At 49.4% G+C, this 14,179-nt stretch overlaps 1 protein-coding gene across 10 annotated transcripts in view; it reads left to right on the top strand.

Annotated features, from left to right (window-relative positions):
- Window positions 1-14,179, top strand: part of DAPK2 (death associated protein kinase 2) — a 119,692-nt gene that overhangs the window by 82,576 nt on the left and 22,937 nt on the right. For 9 of the 10 annotated variants that reach the window (XR_010946136.1, XM_067749911.1, XM_067749889.1 and 6 more), the window contains one exon: window positions 11,166-11,295. Coding sequence is in view for 9 of the 10 variants with exons in the window: in XM_067749911.1 (XP_067606012.1) it covers window positions 11,166-11,295 (130 nt within the window). In the remaining variant the exon portion in view is untranslated. Of the gene's footprint in view, window positions 1-1,380; window positions 1,670-2,435; window positions 2,771-11,165; window positions 11,296-14,179 lie in introns of those variants that run through there. The other variant, XM_067749881.1, reaches the window with a different exon arrangement.

The following is a 14,179-nucleotide window of genomic DNA, read 5'->3' as shown; positions in this document are numbered from 1 at the left end:
AAATTTCACAAAAATAAATTGATTCTTGTAGAGCACTTTCCTTGGTTTTTGCTGACGTCTTGTATCAATACCAACCTATGGATGCAATAGACAAATGAGTGTAGTTCCAACAGGACTGTTCGTTGATATTTTTGTTTATGTTAATAAGTAAGGTGAAAATGAAGCAATGAAGACGTGTGTTGGAGCTTTACTTGTTTGCCAATGACATGAGTGACTTCTTTGCTGAATTGGATAATGGTTTCTGAATATTAAAAAATATTTCTTCCATTTTCTCTGCTAGCACAAAATAACGGCTATAGACACGACACCCTTATAAGTTTAATCTCTGTTATTAAGTGATTTTCTGCAGCACTTCCTAAGTCTAGGATCAAGAAATCAAGTCCTGATTTGTAGTGTCTGTGGATTCCTGTGGTGTAAATACACCCACTGAGGCCAATTTCAAGGCACCAACTTGATGACACTGACTAGAGCTAGGAAGAGGGGTGCAGTAACATACCATGGTGAAGTATTTCCCCCATTCAGAGATAAAAGGCATTAAATAACCTCAAGAACATAGAAAATAATAAAATATAATAGAAATAAAGAAATAAAATGTAATAGAAATAGAAATTTATACTTCCTAATAGAAATTAGGAAGTAATACGTTTTTAAAAATGTATTTATTTATTTGGTTGCATGGGGTCTTAGTTGCGGCAGGCGGGCTCCTTAGTTGTGGCGTGCATGTGGGATCTAGTTCCCTGACCAGGGATCGAACCCCGGCCCCCTGCATTGGGAGCGTGGAGTCTTATCCACTGCGCCACCAAGGAAGTCCTGGAAGTAATAAGTTTTAAGTATTTTAAATATAATTTAATTAAATATGTTTCTATAATTTAATTTTTAATATTAAAATAATATTCGTACATAGCTCAGTTTAACAACTGGCTTACAACATTCCTGCAAATTTAACAGCAGGCTCTCATGAGCCGGTAGGCACCAGCTTTAGCCCACCCCCAGCTCTCTGAGACTCTGTTGGTGAAAGCATTTTGTAAACAGGACAGTGCTACCTGCAGGCCAGCTGTGGTGGGGGCAGCAGTGGTGTAACGATAAGAATGGCAGCCAGCATTTACTGAGGCTGTAGTAAATGTGCAGGCTCTTCTCTGAGTGCTCTGCATGCGTTTACTCCTTTTATCCACATGACGACCCTATGAGGGAGGGAGGTTCCATGGTCGTGGCCATTTTATAGAAAGGGGAGGTTGCTCAGGGGCTCCTAGGTTTTTTTGTGCCTCCTCAGAACCCCTTACCATATTAACATTCCCGTTTCGCAGATGAGGGGCCAAGGATCAGAGAGGTGAATGACTTGCCGAGGTCACACAGCTAGCCTGGGGCAGAAGCAGGGTTCAACCCAAGTCTGGGGACTTCCCTGGTGGCACAGTGGTTAAGAATCCACCTGCCGATGCAGGGGACACAGGTTCGAGCCCTGGTCCGGGAAGATCCCACGTGCTGCGGAGCAGCTAAGCCCGTGCGCCACAACTACTGAGCCCATGTGCCACAACTACTGAGCCCACGTGCCACAACTACTGAAGCCCGCACGCCTAGAGCCCGTGCTCCGCAACAAGAGAAGCCACCGCAATGAGAAGCCCGCGCACCGCAATGAAGAGTAGCCCCCACTCACTGCAACTGGAGAAAGCCCGTGCGTAGCAACAAAGACCCAACTCAGCCAAATATAAATAAACAAATAAATAAATAAGTTTATTTATTTAAAAAAACCAAGTCTGTCCAATGAGAGGGCCCTCTTTAGTGCTGGTTCCCCAAACACTGGGCACTAGATGATTTTGACTTTCTTGCAGAACCTGCTTTAGAAAACCAATTCTGGAGCCTCACTCCTGGTGGGTTGATTTAATTGCTTTGGTATTTTTAACACAGTCCCCAGGGGATTCCAATGGGTAACTAGCTCAGATGGGCCCCAAAGCACAGCTTGGGGCTCAGAGTGCCTGGATTCAGGCCCAGGTTCCTCACTGGTTAAATGGAGGCTCCGACCATCCACAGCTTGGCGGCTGTGAGGAATAAGGTGATGTGTGGGGAGAGCCCAAGGCAAATGCTGGTTGTCGTGTGGCACAGACCAGAGAGCCAGCATTGCTGATTGGCCCAAGGCTGAAAGCCAGTGGTCCTAGAATGACCTTGAAAGTGAATTTTTATTTCCCTCCCTCTACCCAATAAGAGCACAGAGACAGTAGGTAGTGGTTTTTCTCTGACTTTACCAGGCAGGGCTTCTAGAACCATGCAGCAGCCTCCCATAGAGAAGCAGGCCGTGAGTGAATGTCCAGAAGCTGTGGTTTAACAAATCCAGTGCAACTGGGTTGGGGCCCTTCCCTAAGATGTGCGTTTTCTAGGAAAAACATGGAGCTGGAGGGACTTCCTTGCTGGTCCAGTGGTTAAGAATCCACCTTCCAATGCAGGTTACAAGGGTTCGATCCCTGGCCGGGGAACTAAGAATCCACATGCCGCGGGGCAACTAAGCCTGCGCGCCTCAACTAGAGAGCCTGCATGCCGCAAACTACAGAGCCCACGTGCTCTGGAGCTGGCGCGCCACAACTACAGAGCGCTGAAACTAGAGAGAAACCCACGCCACAACGAAGAGCCCAAGCATTCTGGAGCTTGCGCACTGCAACAAAGATCCCATGTGCCACAACTAAGACCTGATGCAGCCCAAAAAAAAAAAAAAAAAAAAAAGAGGAACGTATCAGTTAAAAAAAAGAAAGAAAGAAAAACATGGAGCTGGACCAGCAAGCTGGTGAGTTACCAGAGCTGAGATGGAAATGCCAACTTTGCCAGCCTGCTGGGGTGATCTAAGTGGGCACCCTTACATCAGCTAGAGGAAGCGAGGCAACATGGGAGAGGAGAGAGCACACAGGCATCTTGGGCAAGCGTTTAACCTCTCTGAGCCTTGACTTCTTCATCTGTAAAATGGGGTGATGACGGTACCTACCTCAGAGAGTGAGAATCAAATAAGAGGTGTGTAAACGCTTCGTAAACTAAGTGCTGTAGGTTTTGTTATGCGTGAAACTTCAGATTGGGTGCCTTTGGAAACACAGGAAGAGCAGGCCCTGCCCTCAGCAAGTGTGCAGTCTAGTGGGGGAGGCAAGACTAACACATAAAGATCTTGGCAGTGCTTGGTGCTGCAGGTCAAGATTGCTGCACGAGTGTGGAGCTGGGAGAAAGAAGGAGGGCTGGGCTGGGTATTCAGATGATGCTTCCTGGAGAAGATAGCATTTTGACTGGGCCTGGAAAGATGGGTAAGAGCTCAATAGGCAGATGATAAAGACCTCTGGAGAGGAGCGGCAAGATCAGGAAAATAAGCACAGAGATGATGACAACGGCTACAGGCCACTTTATATGCCTTGTTTTATCCTCTTAGTAACCCTCTTGAGGTAGGTTTTATTGTTACCCCTAATTTACAAGTGAGAAGCCTGAGGCCGAGAGAGGTTAAGTAACTTGCCTGGTGTCAGACTGCTGGTAAATGGCAAAACTGGTATTCGAACCCAGGTTCTAAGGCTCTTAGTCATTGTCTATGTTGACTCCCTAAAAGCAGGTTGTGCAAGAGACACACATGACTGCGCCGATTCTTTCATTCCTTTACCTGGTAAACCATTCCTGAGCATCTGCTACATTGCAGCCCCTCTTGGGTGCGAGGGATGGAAAAGAGAGGCAAAGCCCCTGTCCTCCCCTGTGGGGCCTCAGGTTAGTGGGGAGAGGACATGTAAGGGAGTAGTTGTAGTGCAGTTGGTTCTCTGCCAGAGGTTATGTCCATGTACCTTGCCGGCCCTTGGGTAGAAACAACTAGCTGTGTGTATTGACGGGGAGGGGGTCACAGAAGATGTTCCAGTGGGGAAGTGCTGGAGCTGGGTGGTGAGAGGGGAGGAAGCCTGTCAGGAAGGCATTCCAGCAGAGTGAACTGCAGGTTGGGGTGGGGGTGATGAAGGTCCACTGGCATGCAGCAGAGGGTGTGCTGTCCAGAGGTGGGAGGGCCTTGAATGTTGATGAAGGTGAACGTTGGGCCCGGGGTGCACTGGAGCCTGGTGGGGAAGGGCTGCCTGTGGTCTCATCTACAGTGTGCTGGGGGTGGGGTGGGGAGAATTTGCTTCAGCACCATGGAAACCTGCCCACAGAGCCCTGGCAGCATGCGGCCCTGCTTTCTCAGGTTGCCCAGCACTTGCTGAATAACCTGGGACTGTGCTTGACATTTCCAGGGAAGGTTCCTAGACAGCTTCCTTGTCCCCACAGCACAGGCCTGGCTGGGCTCCAGCTCTGCTGAGCTGGGCAGCCTCACCTGGTGATGGGCAGGCCGTGCAGGCACCTGGAGAGGGCACTGGGCCGAGGTTCAGCAGACTTGGGCTCTGCTCTTTGCTTGGTATCCTTGGCAGTTTCTTGACCTCTCTGGGCAGCTCTGCAGCATGAAGGAACTAAACGGTCTCTGAGGTCCCTTGCAGCCCCAACATTGTGAGTCTGGGGGGGGGGGAAACGGGATGGGGGAAGGCAAGCAGAAGATGAGTGGGGGAGGAGGCAGGTCTGCGAAGGGCAGGTTCTTCAGATTCAGCAGGGTTTCAGTAAAGTTCCCGGGGATGACTGTTGTCACTGCTGCATCCCTGAAAGGAGAGAGCAAACATAGCCACCCTGCTCTGAAATCTCCTTGGGCACCGCTCCTTACATGGACAATCTCCCTGAATTCTCAGGACACTGTATGCCTTGGTAGGTGTTCCCATTTTGCAGATGGGGAAACCAAGGCTCCAGGAGGTCCAATGACTTTGCCCAGGTTTCACTGTGAGAGGTAGAGGTGGAATCTGAACCCAGGCCTGACTCTAAGCTCTGGTCTTTGGCACCTCATTTCATAGATCCCCTGAGGCTGCCTTCACCCTGCAGGGGCTCTTAGACATGCTGTACCAGGCCAGTAGGGATCACCCCACAAGGGTCCCCCCTGGAGGATCAGCTTCCAGATGACCATAGTAGGTGCCTCAGGCCAGATCCACTGGGCTGCTGAAGGGCACATTGGCCCACAGCTGTCTGCCTGATGGGCTGAGTTGGTGGCTTTATTTTAACAGGTGGGGAAAATTTCACCTCCTGGTGGCTATGCCATGGGCCCAGGGCTCGGCAGTGGCAGCATCTATGGAAATGTGATCCCTTCCTCCAGCTGTGCTTTGGAGGTGACGTCAGGTGTGTGGGTGAAGTATTTGGTTGAAGTAAATAAAGCTGGAGGAGAATGACAGGAGTGAGGGAGTGTGGATGGGCTCGCACTATCCCAAGGGCAGCCTGGCTTGGCAGTCTGCTCTTCTTTCCTGCCCTGGAACCAGGAGACCTGAGGCTTTGTGGTCCTGCCTTGGGGCCCAGAGGGGTGGGAATTGGCCCAGCCAGCTTGGAGGATGTACCACCTGGCAGCTACAGGGCCTAGAGCTTGAAGAGGCTTTGGCTATCATCCAGGGTCTATTTTGAAGTTGGGAGACAGAGGCCCAGAGAGAGGAAGTAGCCTGCTTAAGCTCACACAGCCTTGGGTGGTGGAGTTGAAATTGGAATTTTCCAATACCCAGGCCTGGGCTCTTTTCCACCACCCTACCCTGTTTGGGGAGCGGGGAAGCGAAGAAGCTTAGACCAAACTCTTGGTCTCAGACCACCCTTCAGACCCTCCCTGAGTCCCTTTTCCCTCTTGATCCAGCCCTATACCAGCGCTGTGGGGAGGTGTGCTCTCGGGCGCCCCTAGTGGTCGAGGGCCTCCATGGCGCAGAAAGGGAAGAGCCACTAGCCCCCAATTCCTTCAGTTCACATCAGCGAATTGTTATGAAACGTGCAGGATGCAGGACACCATAGGGGATGCCAGGAACCTTAAAACTGATTGAAATTTTTCCCAAGGAGGCTACCACCCAGGAAAGCTGCATCACGATACGAGAGACAGCCTGCAACTAGGGCCACTCACTCGTAAGCATGTTCGGTTCTGAGGGGGTTAGAGCACAAGGTCAAGGGCTGCTTCATTGAAAAGCAAGGGAATAAAAGGGGGCAGAGATAGGGGATAGGCTCTGAAAGTGTGAGGAAGAGTAGGAAGGGCATTCTAGGCAAGAGGAAGAGCCAGAGTAAAGGATGGAATAGAGATGTCGTCCTGGGCCTGGTAATGCTCATCCTGAGGGGATATGGGACAGGTGATGGGCAGTGAGGCTGGAAAGTGCAGAGCCTCAGATGCCTCAAATATCAGGCAGGGCATTTGGAGTTTGTCTGGTGGTCAGTAGGACCACTGAAGATATTTAACCAAATAGGGTGCTGTGGTGGAGAGAGCAGGAGCAGGACTTCCCGGGAAGCTCATCCTGACTCTGCCATTATGAGCTGTTGGACCTTGGGTGCATGTTTTATCATTCTAAGCCTCTGTTTCCTCATCTGTGGGATGGGGTTGATAATAGTACCTACCACTCAGGGTGGCTGCAAGGATGACATAGAGCACTAGTGCAATGTCTGCCTTGGTAGAGGTGCAGTAAGTGTCAGTCCCTATCTTGCTTCCTCGCCTCATCAGATTATTACTGGAGATTGGGACAGCAAGAAGGAAGCCTTACTGAAAGTCGGAGAAGCTGCAGATCTGGGGTCCAGGTCCCCTGGCCAGCCTAGAATCTCCTTGGTAGCCTGGGCAGGAAGTAGGAAGCATTGGTGGCGGGGAACCTGTGACCTCTGTGTACTCCCAGTCAGGACTGGTCTGAGGTGAAGGTGCATCTGGTCCAAATGATCCAATTTGTGAGAAGTGAGTGAGGTGGGGACAAGGACGCAGGTCTCCACCACCTAGCAGAGCATTCTTGGGGGGCCCCACCTCCCAGCCTGAAACCCCTAGACCCCCATCGCTTTATGCAGACCTATCTTGGGACTCTCTTTGACAGGACCTCTGTTTTCTCACTGAAATGAGGGGGTTCAGCCCAGGAGGTCCTGACGCTCCTTTCTGAGTCTCTGGACACAGCACGAGAGCCAGGCCAAGGGCGGGGCGTGGGGCTGCTCACCAGGGTGAAAACATCACAGGAAGAAAAGCATCCTGGGATGGGAAACAGGTGTCGGGGCAGGAAAATAGCTGTGCCTGAGCCAGGGTGTGAGCTTGCCCCAGGCTGCTAGGCCCAAGCTGCATTCCCACTTCTTCCTGGGATAGATTCCCAGGACCCTTGAGAAGCAGGGAAGGGGGACCATTTAGTCTAGTGGTTAGGAGCACAGGCTTTGGAGTCGGACAGAAAGAGGTTAAACTCCCTGGTCCATGAATCAGTATTTTTTCAGTTTTGGTTTCTTTTCCTAAGAAAGAGGAATGATAAACACCCACCGTATAAGGTAGTGAGAGGGTCAATGAGGTATAAAGTATGTCATGTGCCTGGTTAGCACTGGACCTGCACATTGTAGGGATTTACTAAATGGCGCCTGTCTTCACTCGGGGAACATTTACCGAGCACCTGGTGGATGTCAGGCTCTATGCTAACCTTTGGGTAGTTGATAGGAGTTAAACCCTCGGGAAGCTCTTAGCCCAGTGGGGCAGACAGGTCAGTAAACTGACAAGCTCGAGGCAGTGGGAAAAGCACTGAAATAAGGGAGGTGCAGGGTTTGATGGGAACTGGGGAAGTGGCGGGTGTGGGCAGCAGGGGGAGGCTCTCTGGAGGAGGTACTATTTTTGCTGAAATGTGAATGTGAATTAGCCAGGTTGGGGGTAGGGACAGTGCAGGGAGAGTGTCCCACGCAGGGGAGCAGTCACCTGCTGTGTGATAGGTTCTTGGGGTGGGGCAGGGGACAGATGGGACTCAGGTGAGAAAACATGGCCTTGTACGGAGGTTCTCACAAGCCAGTGGAGAGGCTGTTTCCCCTGGACTGTGGGCCACCGAGGTGAGAGGATGCGAGGCAAGGACGCTTCTCACTTCTTTTTTTTTTTTACATCTTTATTGGAGTATAATTGCTTTACAATGGTGTGTTAGTTTCTGCTTTATAACAAAGTGAATCAGTTATACATATACATATGTTTTCATATCTCTTCCTTCTTGCATCTCCCTCCCTCCCACCCTCCCTATCCCACCCCTCTAGGTGGTCACAAAGCACTGAGTTGATTTCCCTGTGCTATGCGGCTGCTTCCCACTAGCTATCTATTTTACGTTTGGTAGTGTATATATGTCCATGCCTCTCTCTCGCTTTGTCACAGCTTACCCTTCCCCCTCCCCATATCCTCAAGTCCATTCTCTAGTAGGTCTGTGTCTTTATTCCTGTCTTACCCCTAGGTTCTTGATGACATTTTTTTTTCTTAAATTCCATATATATGTGTTAGCATACGGTATTTGTCGTTCTCTTTCTGACTTACTTCTCACTTCTTAGGGAGAATCTCCTGGGATTCTCCCAGGGATTCTCCAGGAATGTCTGGGAGAATCCTGCCTCCAATTGTTCCTCCTTCCTTCCTGTGGGGTCCCTGCCCCCCATCCCTACTGCCCCCCAGTCCTGGGGACCACCAGGGCTAGTGTGTCTGCCTCTGTCCACTGCGGCTTCCAGCCCTGTTCAGCGGGTTTTGGGTGGTGGTCAGGAGGACCCGGACCGGGCCCCTCAGCCCCAGGGAGAAGCCTCAGGGCTATTCCCAGGAAGAGAGAAGTTCCCAAAAGGTGGCTGAGGAATGTGGTGGAATGGAGGGAGGAGAAGCCCCCTGCTCAGGAGATGGTGGGCAGCAGGGAGGGTTCAGCTCACCACATGGGGTGCCAGGATGCTTGGGGTCCCTGGGCAGCCACCGGAGGGCCGGGTCAGGGCACTGGAGGGGGCCCCAAGCCTGCATCCTGTGTCCTGACCTCCCCCTGCCCTCACTCTCCTTTCTGCAGAGTGTAAGGAACTGCCCTGCCTTGGGAAAGGACTTTGACACAGTTTCAAAATAAGTTGAGAGAAATCTCCAGAGGGGGAAAAGAATAAACACACTTTTAAAATGCAAAATGAAACATATTATTTTTTTTTAAAAAAAAAAAGGAAAAAAAAAGGAGGGATTCCTCATCCAACTCACTTGAGTGAAAGTTTCCAGCCACTGTGAAGTGAGGTCACAGAGACCAGGGAGCCGAGAAGTTCGGGATGGGGACACCTGGGCTGTCTTCAAAGCAGATTTGGAATCAGTTCAGCCAACTTTTAGGGCCACCCTCCACCTGCCCCCCTCTGAGCTCTGCGCCGCGGGGGGCGGAGATGCAAAGACCTGAATCCTCCCTCCAGCCGAGGGTACAGTAGAGCATGGAGGACAGACATCGAGGACTGTCGGACAAGAGAGAGTGTGACAGCTGTCATAGCAGAAAGGTTCCAATGAGCATGAAGGGGCCCCGGGGGAGGGAGGGTTCACGTCTGTGGATGGGGGGAGAAGGCTCAATGCTGCTGAGGAAAGGTTTCAAGGAAGAGGTGGACTGAGTTAGACTTTGAAGCCTGGCTAGGATTTCAGTGGGCCGAGATTGAGCAGAGGCTTTCCAGGTAGAGCAGATGATGAGAGCAAAAGTGCAAGGTGGGAAATTCTCCAGTACTTCGAGAAACAGGGACATTCAGTTTTCTTAAACACTTATTTATTTACTTATCTATTGATTTAAAACCGCTCTATTGAGATTTATATGTCACCTAGCATGTAATTCACCCATTTGAAGTCTACAATTTACAAAGTTGCACAACTAACACTGCAATCAATTTTAAAACATTTTCATCACCCCCGAAAGAAACCCCGTACCTATTAGCAGTCACTCCGCAATCCCCTAGTCCTAGGCAACTCCTCCTCTACTCTGTTTCTGTGGATTTGCTTATTCTGGATATCTTATATAAATGCAGTCGTATAATCTGCGGTTTTGGGCGACTGACCTTTCACTTAGCACCATGTTTTCAAGGTTCATCCATGGTGTGGCATGTATCAGTACGTCATTCCTTTTTATTTTTTTCTCCGCCTTCATTCCTTTTTATGGCTGAATAGTATTCTGCTGTCTGGATATACCACATTTTGTTTACCTACTCATCAGTTGATGGACATTTGTGTTGCTTCCACTTTGGGACTATTATGAATATGCTGCTGTGAACATTTGTGTACCAGTTTTTGTGTAGATGCGTGTTTTCAAGGCATTCCATTTCGAATGGGATCTAGGACGGTCCTGGCGAGGTGAAGCAGGGAAGAAGATGAATCAGAGGGACTGCTCACCCTCTGAGTGCTCTGCGTGGTTGGGTGGGAGTGAGAAGGCTAGGCTCAGGATCCTGTTCTAGCCTCACTGGGAGCCTGGGCTGAGTGAGGCCAGGGCAGGGCTGTCCCCCTACGTACACACACCACCCCCCACTGTTGTGTTAGATCTGGCAGCTGTTTTTTTGGGGTTTTTTTTTGCGATACGCGGGCATCTCACTGTTGTGGCCTCTCCCATTGCGGAGCACAGGCTCCGGATGCGCAGGCTCAGCGGCCATGGCTCACGGGCCCAGCCGCTCCGTGGCATATGGGATCTTCCCGGACCGGGGCACGAACCCGTGTCCCCTGCATCGGCAGGCGGACTCTCAACCACTGCGCCACCAGGGAAGCCCAAGATCTGGCAGCTGTTTTACTGGGCTGGGAATAGTCTGGGCAGCTGGTATTTTCCCTGGAAATTAGGTGCTTTTTTCCTGTGTCCCACTGAGGGCCAATGTTAGTTAAACACATAGAGAAGTGTGCGCCACACCGTTAGTCTACAGGAGGGGAGTGTTGTCCACAGGAAGCTGACCGGCCAGGGGAAAGAGGTGGTCAGGAAGATGGAGGTCAATAAGCCATGTGTAAAGTGAGGCTACGTTGCAGTGCCCCTCCCCACCCACATACACCCAGAGAGGCAGTGGTTTTGTTTACAGGAAATGCTGCAAGTATCTCCCTGGCCCCATTTGACAGATGGGGAAACAGAGGCACTGCATTAAAGGGATCTGCCGTTCAGAGACAGAAACAGGATTAAAGCCAGAGTCTGGTTCTGCTGTCAGCAGCAGGTTTGGTAAAACCCAAGCCTTGCCCTTGGCGTTGTGGCTGGTTTTGAGTTCACAGGAGAAGACTGAGGACACAAAAACAAGAAAGTGTTTATGCTGTTTTGGTGTCCCAAAAAAGAACACCAAACCCCACCCCAAGACCAAAGCAAAAACATAAAATAGGGCTTTAATTACCATCTTTTCTTTTATCCCTTTTCTTCTCTTTTTTTGTTCTCCAGCCAGAAAACATTATGTTGTTGGACAAGAATATTCCCATTCCACACATCAAGCTGATTGACTTTGGCCTGGCTCATGAAATAGAAGATGGAGTTGAATTTAAGAACATTTTTGGGACGCCAGAATTTGTTGGTGAGTTTTAGGCCTGTTTCTCTCCCAACTGAGAATCTGGGATCAGGAGGTAGAGAAATCCCAGTAGTAAACCCTGCGTCTGGAGCTGTGGCCTATGGGCTGAGAGATGATGCCTTGGAAACTCCCTAGAAATCTAATGGGTAGGGAAGGAAGTGTCTCACTGGCCTCTGGATGAGGGTCCAGGTGCTGGCTTTGAGCGCCCAGTGGGGCAGTGAGAGGCCAGGTGGGGCTAGAGGCCTTTGCAGAGTTAAATCCTCCCAGAGCTGGCTCCACTGCCTGCTCTTAGAAGAGATTATGAACATTTAAAATTACCTCGCCCTCTTGCATTCCCATAAACTCAACCTTTTCTGGAGTAGCTTTTGATTTCCTGAAAAAGAGAAGGGAAATCTTCTGCCAGATGCCAGATTCAGCTGCTCGCCTCTCCTGTGTGCCTGGCCTTCATTCACGCACAGGAGGCCCAGCCCCGGCAGAGCCCTGGCGGCTCTGTCTTCCCTCTGTGTCTCTCAGCCTTGGCCCAGGCCTGGTGGGACTTGCACCACAGGTCGGGGGGGAGGGGGGATGGTCATAAAGAAACAGTTTTGCAGAGGGGAAAGGAATGAAAGTTCAGAACCAACACCTCTCTGCTTTGGGAGTTGGAGTGGTCTTAGAGATGGAGGGAGGGAATGGTCTCCTCAAAGCCTGGGGGCTCAAACTTCTGATCACAGTCTAATCAAAAAGGAAGACGGGATGCGTCAGAACATCCACCCTGATAGATTTTCAGGCCACACATAGCAGCTCTGCAGCCACTGTGGAATGAAACTGCAGAGGCCCCACAGACCCCCTGGCAGGGAAACCTTGCTGTGTGCGAAGCACTATGCCTGGTGCTCTACAGGCATTGTCCAAATTAATCCTTAGAGGATCTAATGAAGCAGATTTAAAATATCTTCTCCATCAAGTGCCTTGTTTAAGGCAAAACAACCGGTAGGTGGTAGAGCAGAGATTCAAAAACAGATACATCCAACATCAAAGCCTGTGCTTTTTCCATTAGACCACGTTGTCCTCTATAAGAAGACCTTGCCCTCAAGGAGTGTTCAATTTAGTTTTGGAAACAAGACATCAAACCATCGAATAAGAGCGCTGAAAGGATGTTTTCAGGTCACCTGATCTAGTTTAAATGTGGACTTGGAGAGCTAGGGGATTTTACTTAAGGTCAACCAATGGTTATTCTCCACCTACTATACGACAGATATTAGGTACTGGGGACACAGTGATGGTAAGAAGCCACACTCAGACTGGCACACCCAGGGTCACACAGTGAGCTGGTGGCAGGGCCAACTTGAACCTGGGGTGCAGGTGTCTAGTCTCAAACTTTGTCCAGGATAGCAGTTGCTGCCGGCCATTCACATATGTGGTAAAAATGCATGTTTATTTAAGTTCATACCAAGTGTTGAATGATAATAAATGGTTCAACTGGAAATTCAGGGCAGTCATGGAAGAGGTGACACGAGACAGGATGTGGTTAAGTGTAAGGGGAGTGATATAGACAGCCCTGAAAGACTGTTCAGACAAGATATCCACTCTCACAAGGTCAGTGGGATCAGCCCTGACCTTGAGTCAGTGATGGATAAAGTGCTGTCTCTGTGCATGTGGGAGGATCTAAGGGGCGTCGGGAAGGAACCAGAGCAGAGGAGGTTCACGTCCTGGGTTCAGAGGTACCGCAGCAGGGGTGAAGGGCCAGAATGAATGCATTTATCAGGGACCATTCACTGTCCACTCTAGATGGATCAGAGGGTTCACACGGGCTGGCAGTGTCAGTGGGATATTGATAGGCGGAGCCAGACCGTGGAGGGTTTTTCCCAGTGGTATACTGGTAAATGTCTAACAACCAGGTCTCAAAACAAAACAGAATACAACTCTAATTAGGTTGGATAGCATCTGCCAATTTCAACCTACCAACATGTTGTCACTGAATTCAGAGCTGGGCAAAGATGCACACAGTTGACTCTTGTGAGCCAGTGTGACACAGCTCCAGCCCAGGTCTTATTTGCACCTTACAGATATATAGGGTGGTTTCTCTAAGCCCCCGACCAAATTATGATGACTTACTTTTCCCAAGATCCCTGAACACAGGTTATAACCACTCTTCCCTATTCCCACCATTCTTTTGAAATTTTAACCTGAGACCAGGGTTAAAAAGTGTCAGCTTCTGGGAGTGTGGTGGACCAGGTCTTCCAAAAGGTCCTCTCACTACAAAACTGGATTCTTGAGAAAAATATTATTTTTCATGCAATTCTGGACTCATAGGAAGTAAGATAAATCTTTAAGTGAAGTAACTCCTTCAGCATCACCTGTCCTACCTTGAAAATCGAGCGAAATGAACGTAGAGCTGGAGCTGTGAGCAACAAGAATACTCAATAGGAGGACCTCTCCTAAAGGCAAGTATACATATCAGCATTTATCAGAGACTAGCGAGATTTAGATGTTCAAGGATGTAGGATATTAAAATTATCAGATGTTGACTATAAAATAAGTGGAATGTATATAGAAATAACAGGTAGACTCACAAGAATGAGCAGGCAACAAGAGATTCAAAAATGACCGGGCAGATTTTTAAAAGAACCAGATAGAACTTTAAGAAATTCAATATATACTCGTTGAAATTTAAAACTCAGTGGATGGGGCAAACAGCAGATTATACACAGCTGAGGAGAGAATTAAAGAATTGGAAGACTGAGCTGGAAAAAATCAGCTAGAATACCATAGAGTGACAAAGATATAGAAATATTAAAGAGACGATAAGTGGAATAAGTTTAAAATAAGAAGCCTAACATAGGTCTATTTGGATTCCCGGATGAGGGAATAAAGACAATACAGGAGCAATATCTGAATAGAACGGCTGAGAATT

This window comes from Pseudorca crassidens, chromosome 1, assembly GCF_039906515.1.
Source record: "Pseudorca crassidens isolate mPseCra1 chromosome 1, mPseCra1.hap1, whole genome shotgun sequence".
Lineage (NCBI taxonomy): Eukaryota > Metazoa > Chordata > Mammalia > Artiodactyla > Delphinidae > Pseudorca > Pseudorca crassidens.
Note: the sequence above shows the minus strand (reverse complement) of the source record. Positions and strands in the feature narration are given on the sequence as shown.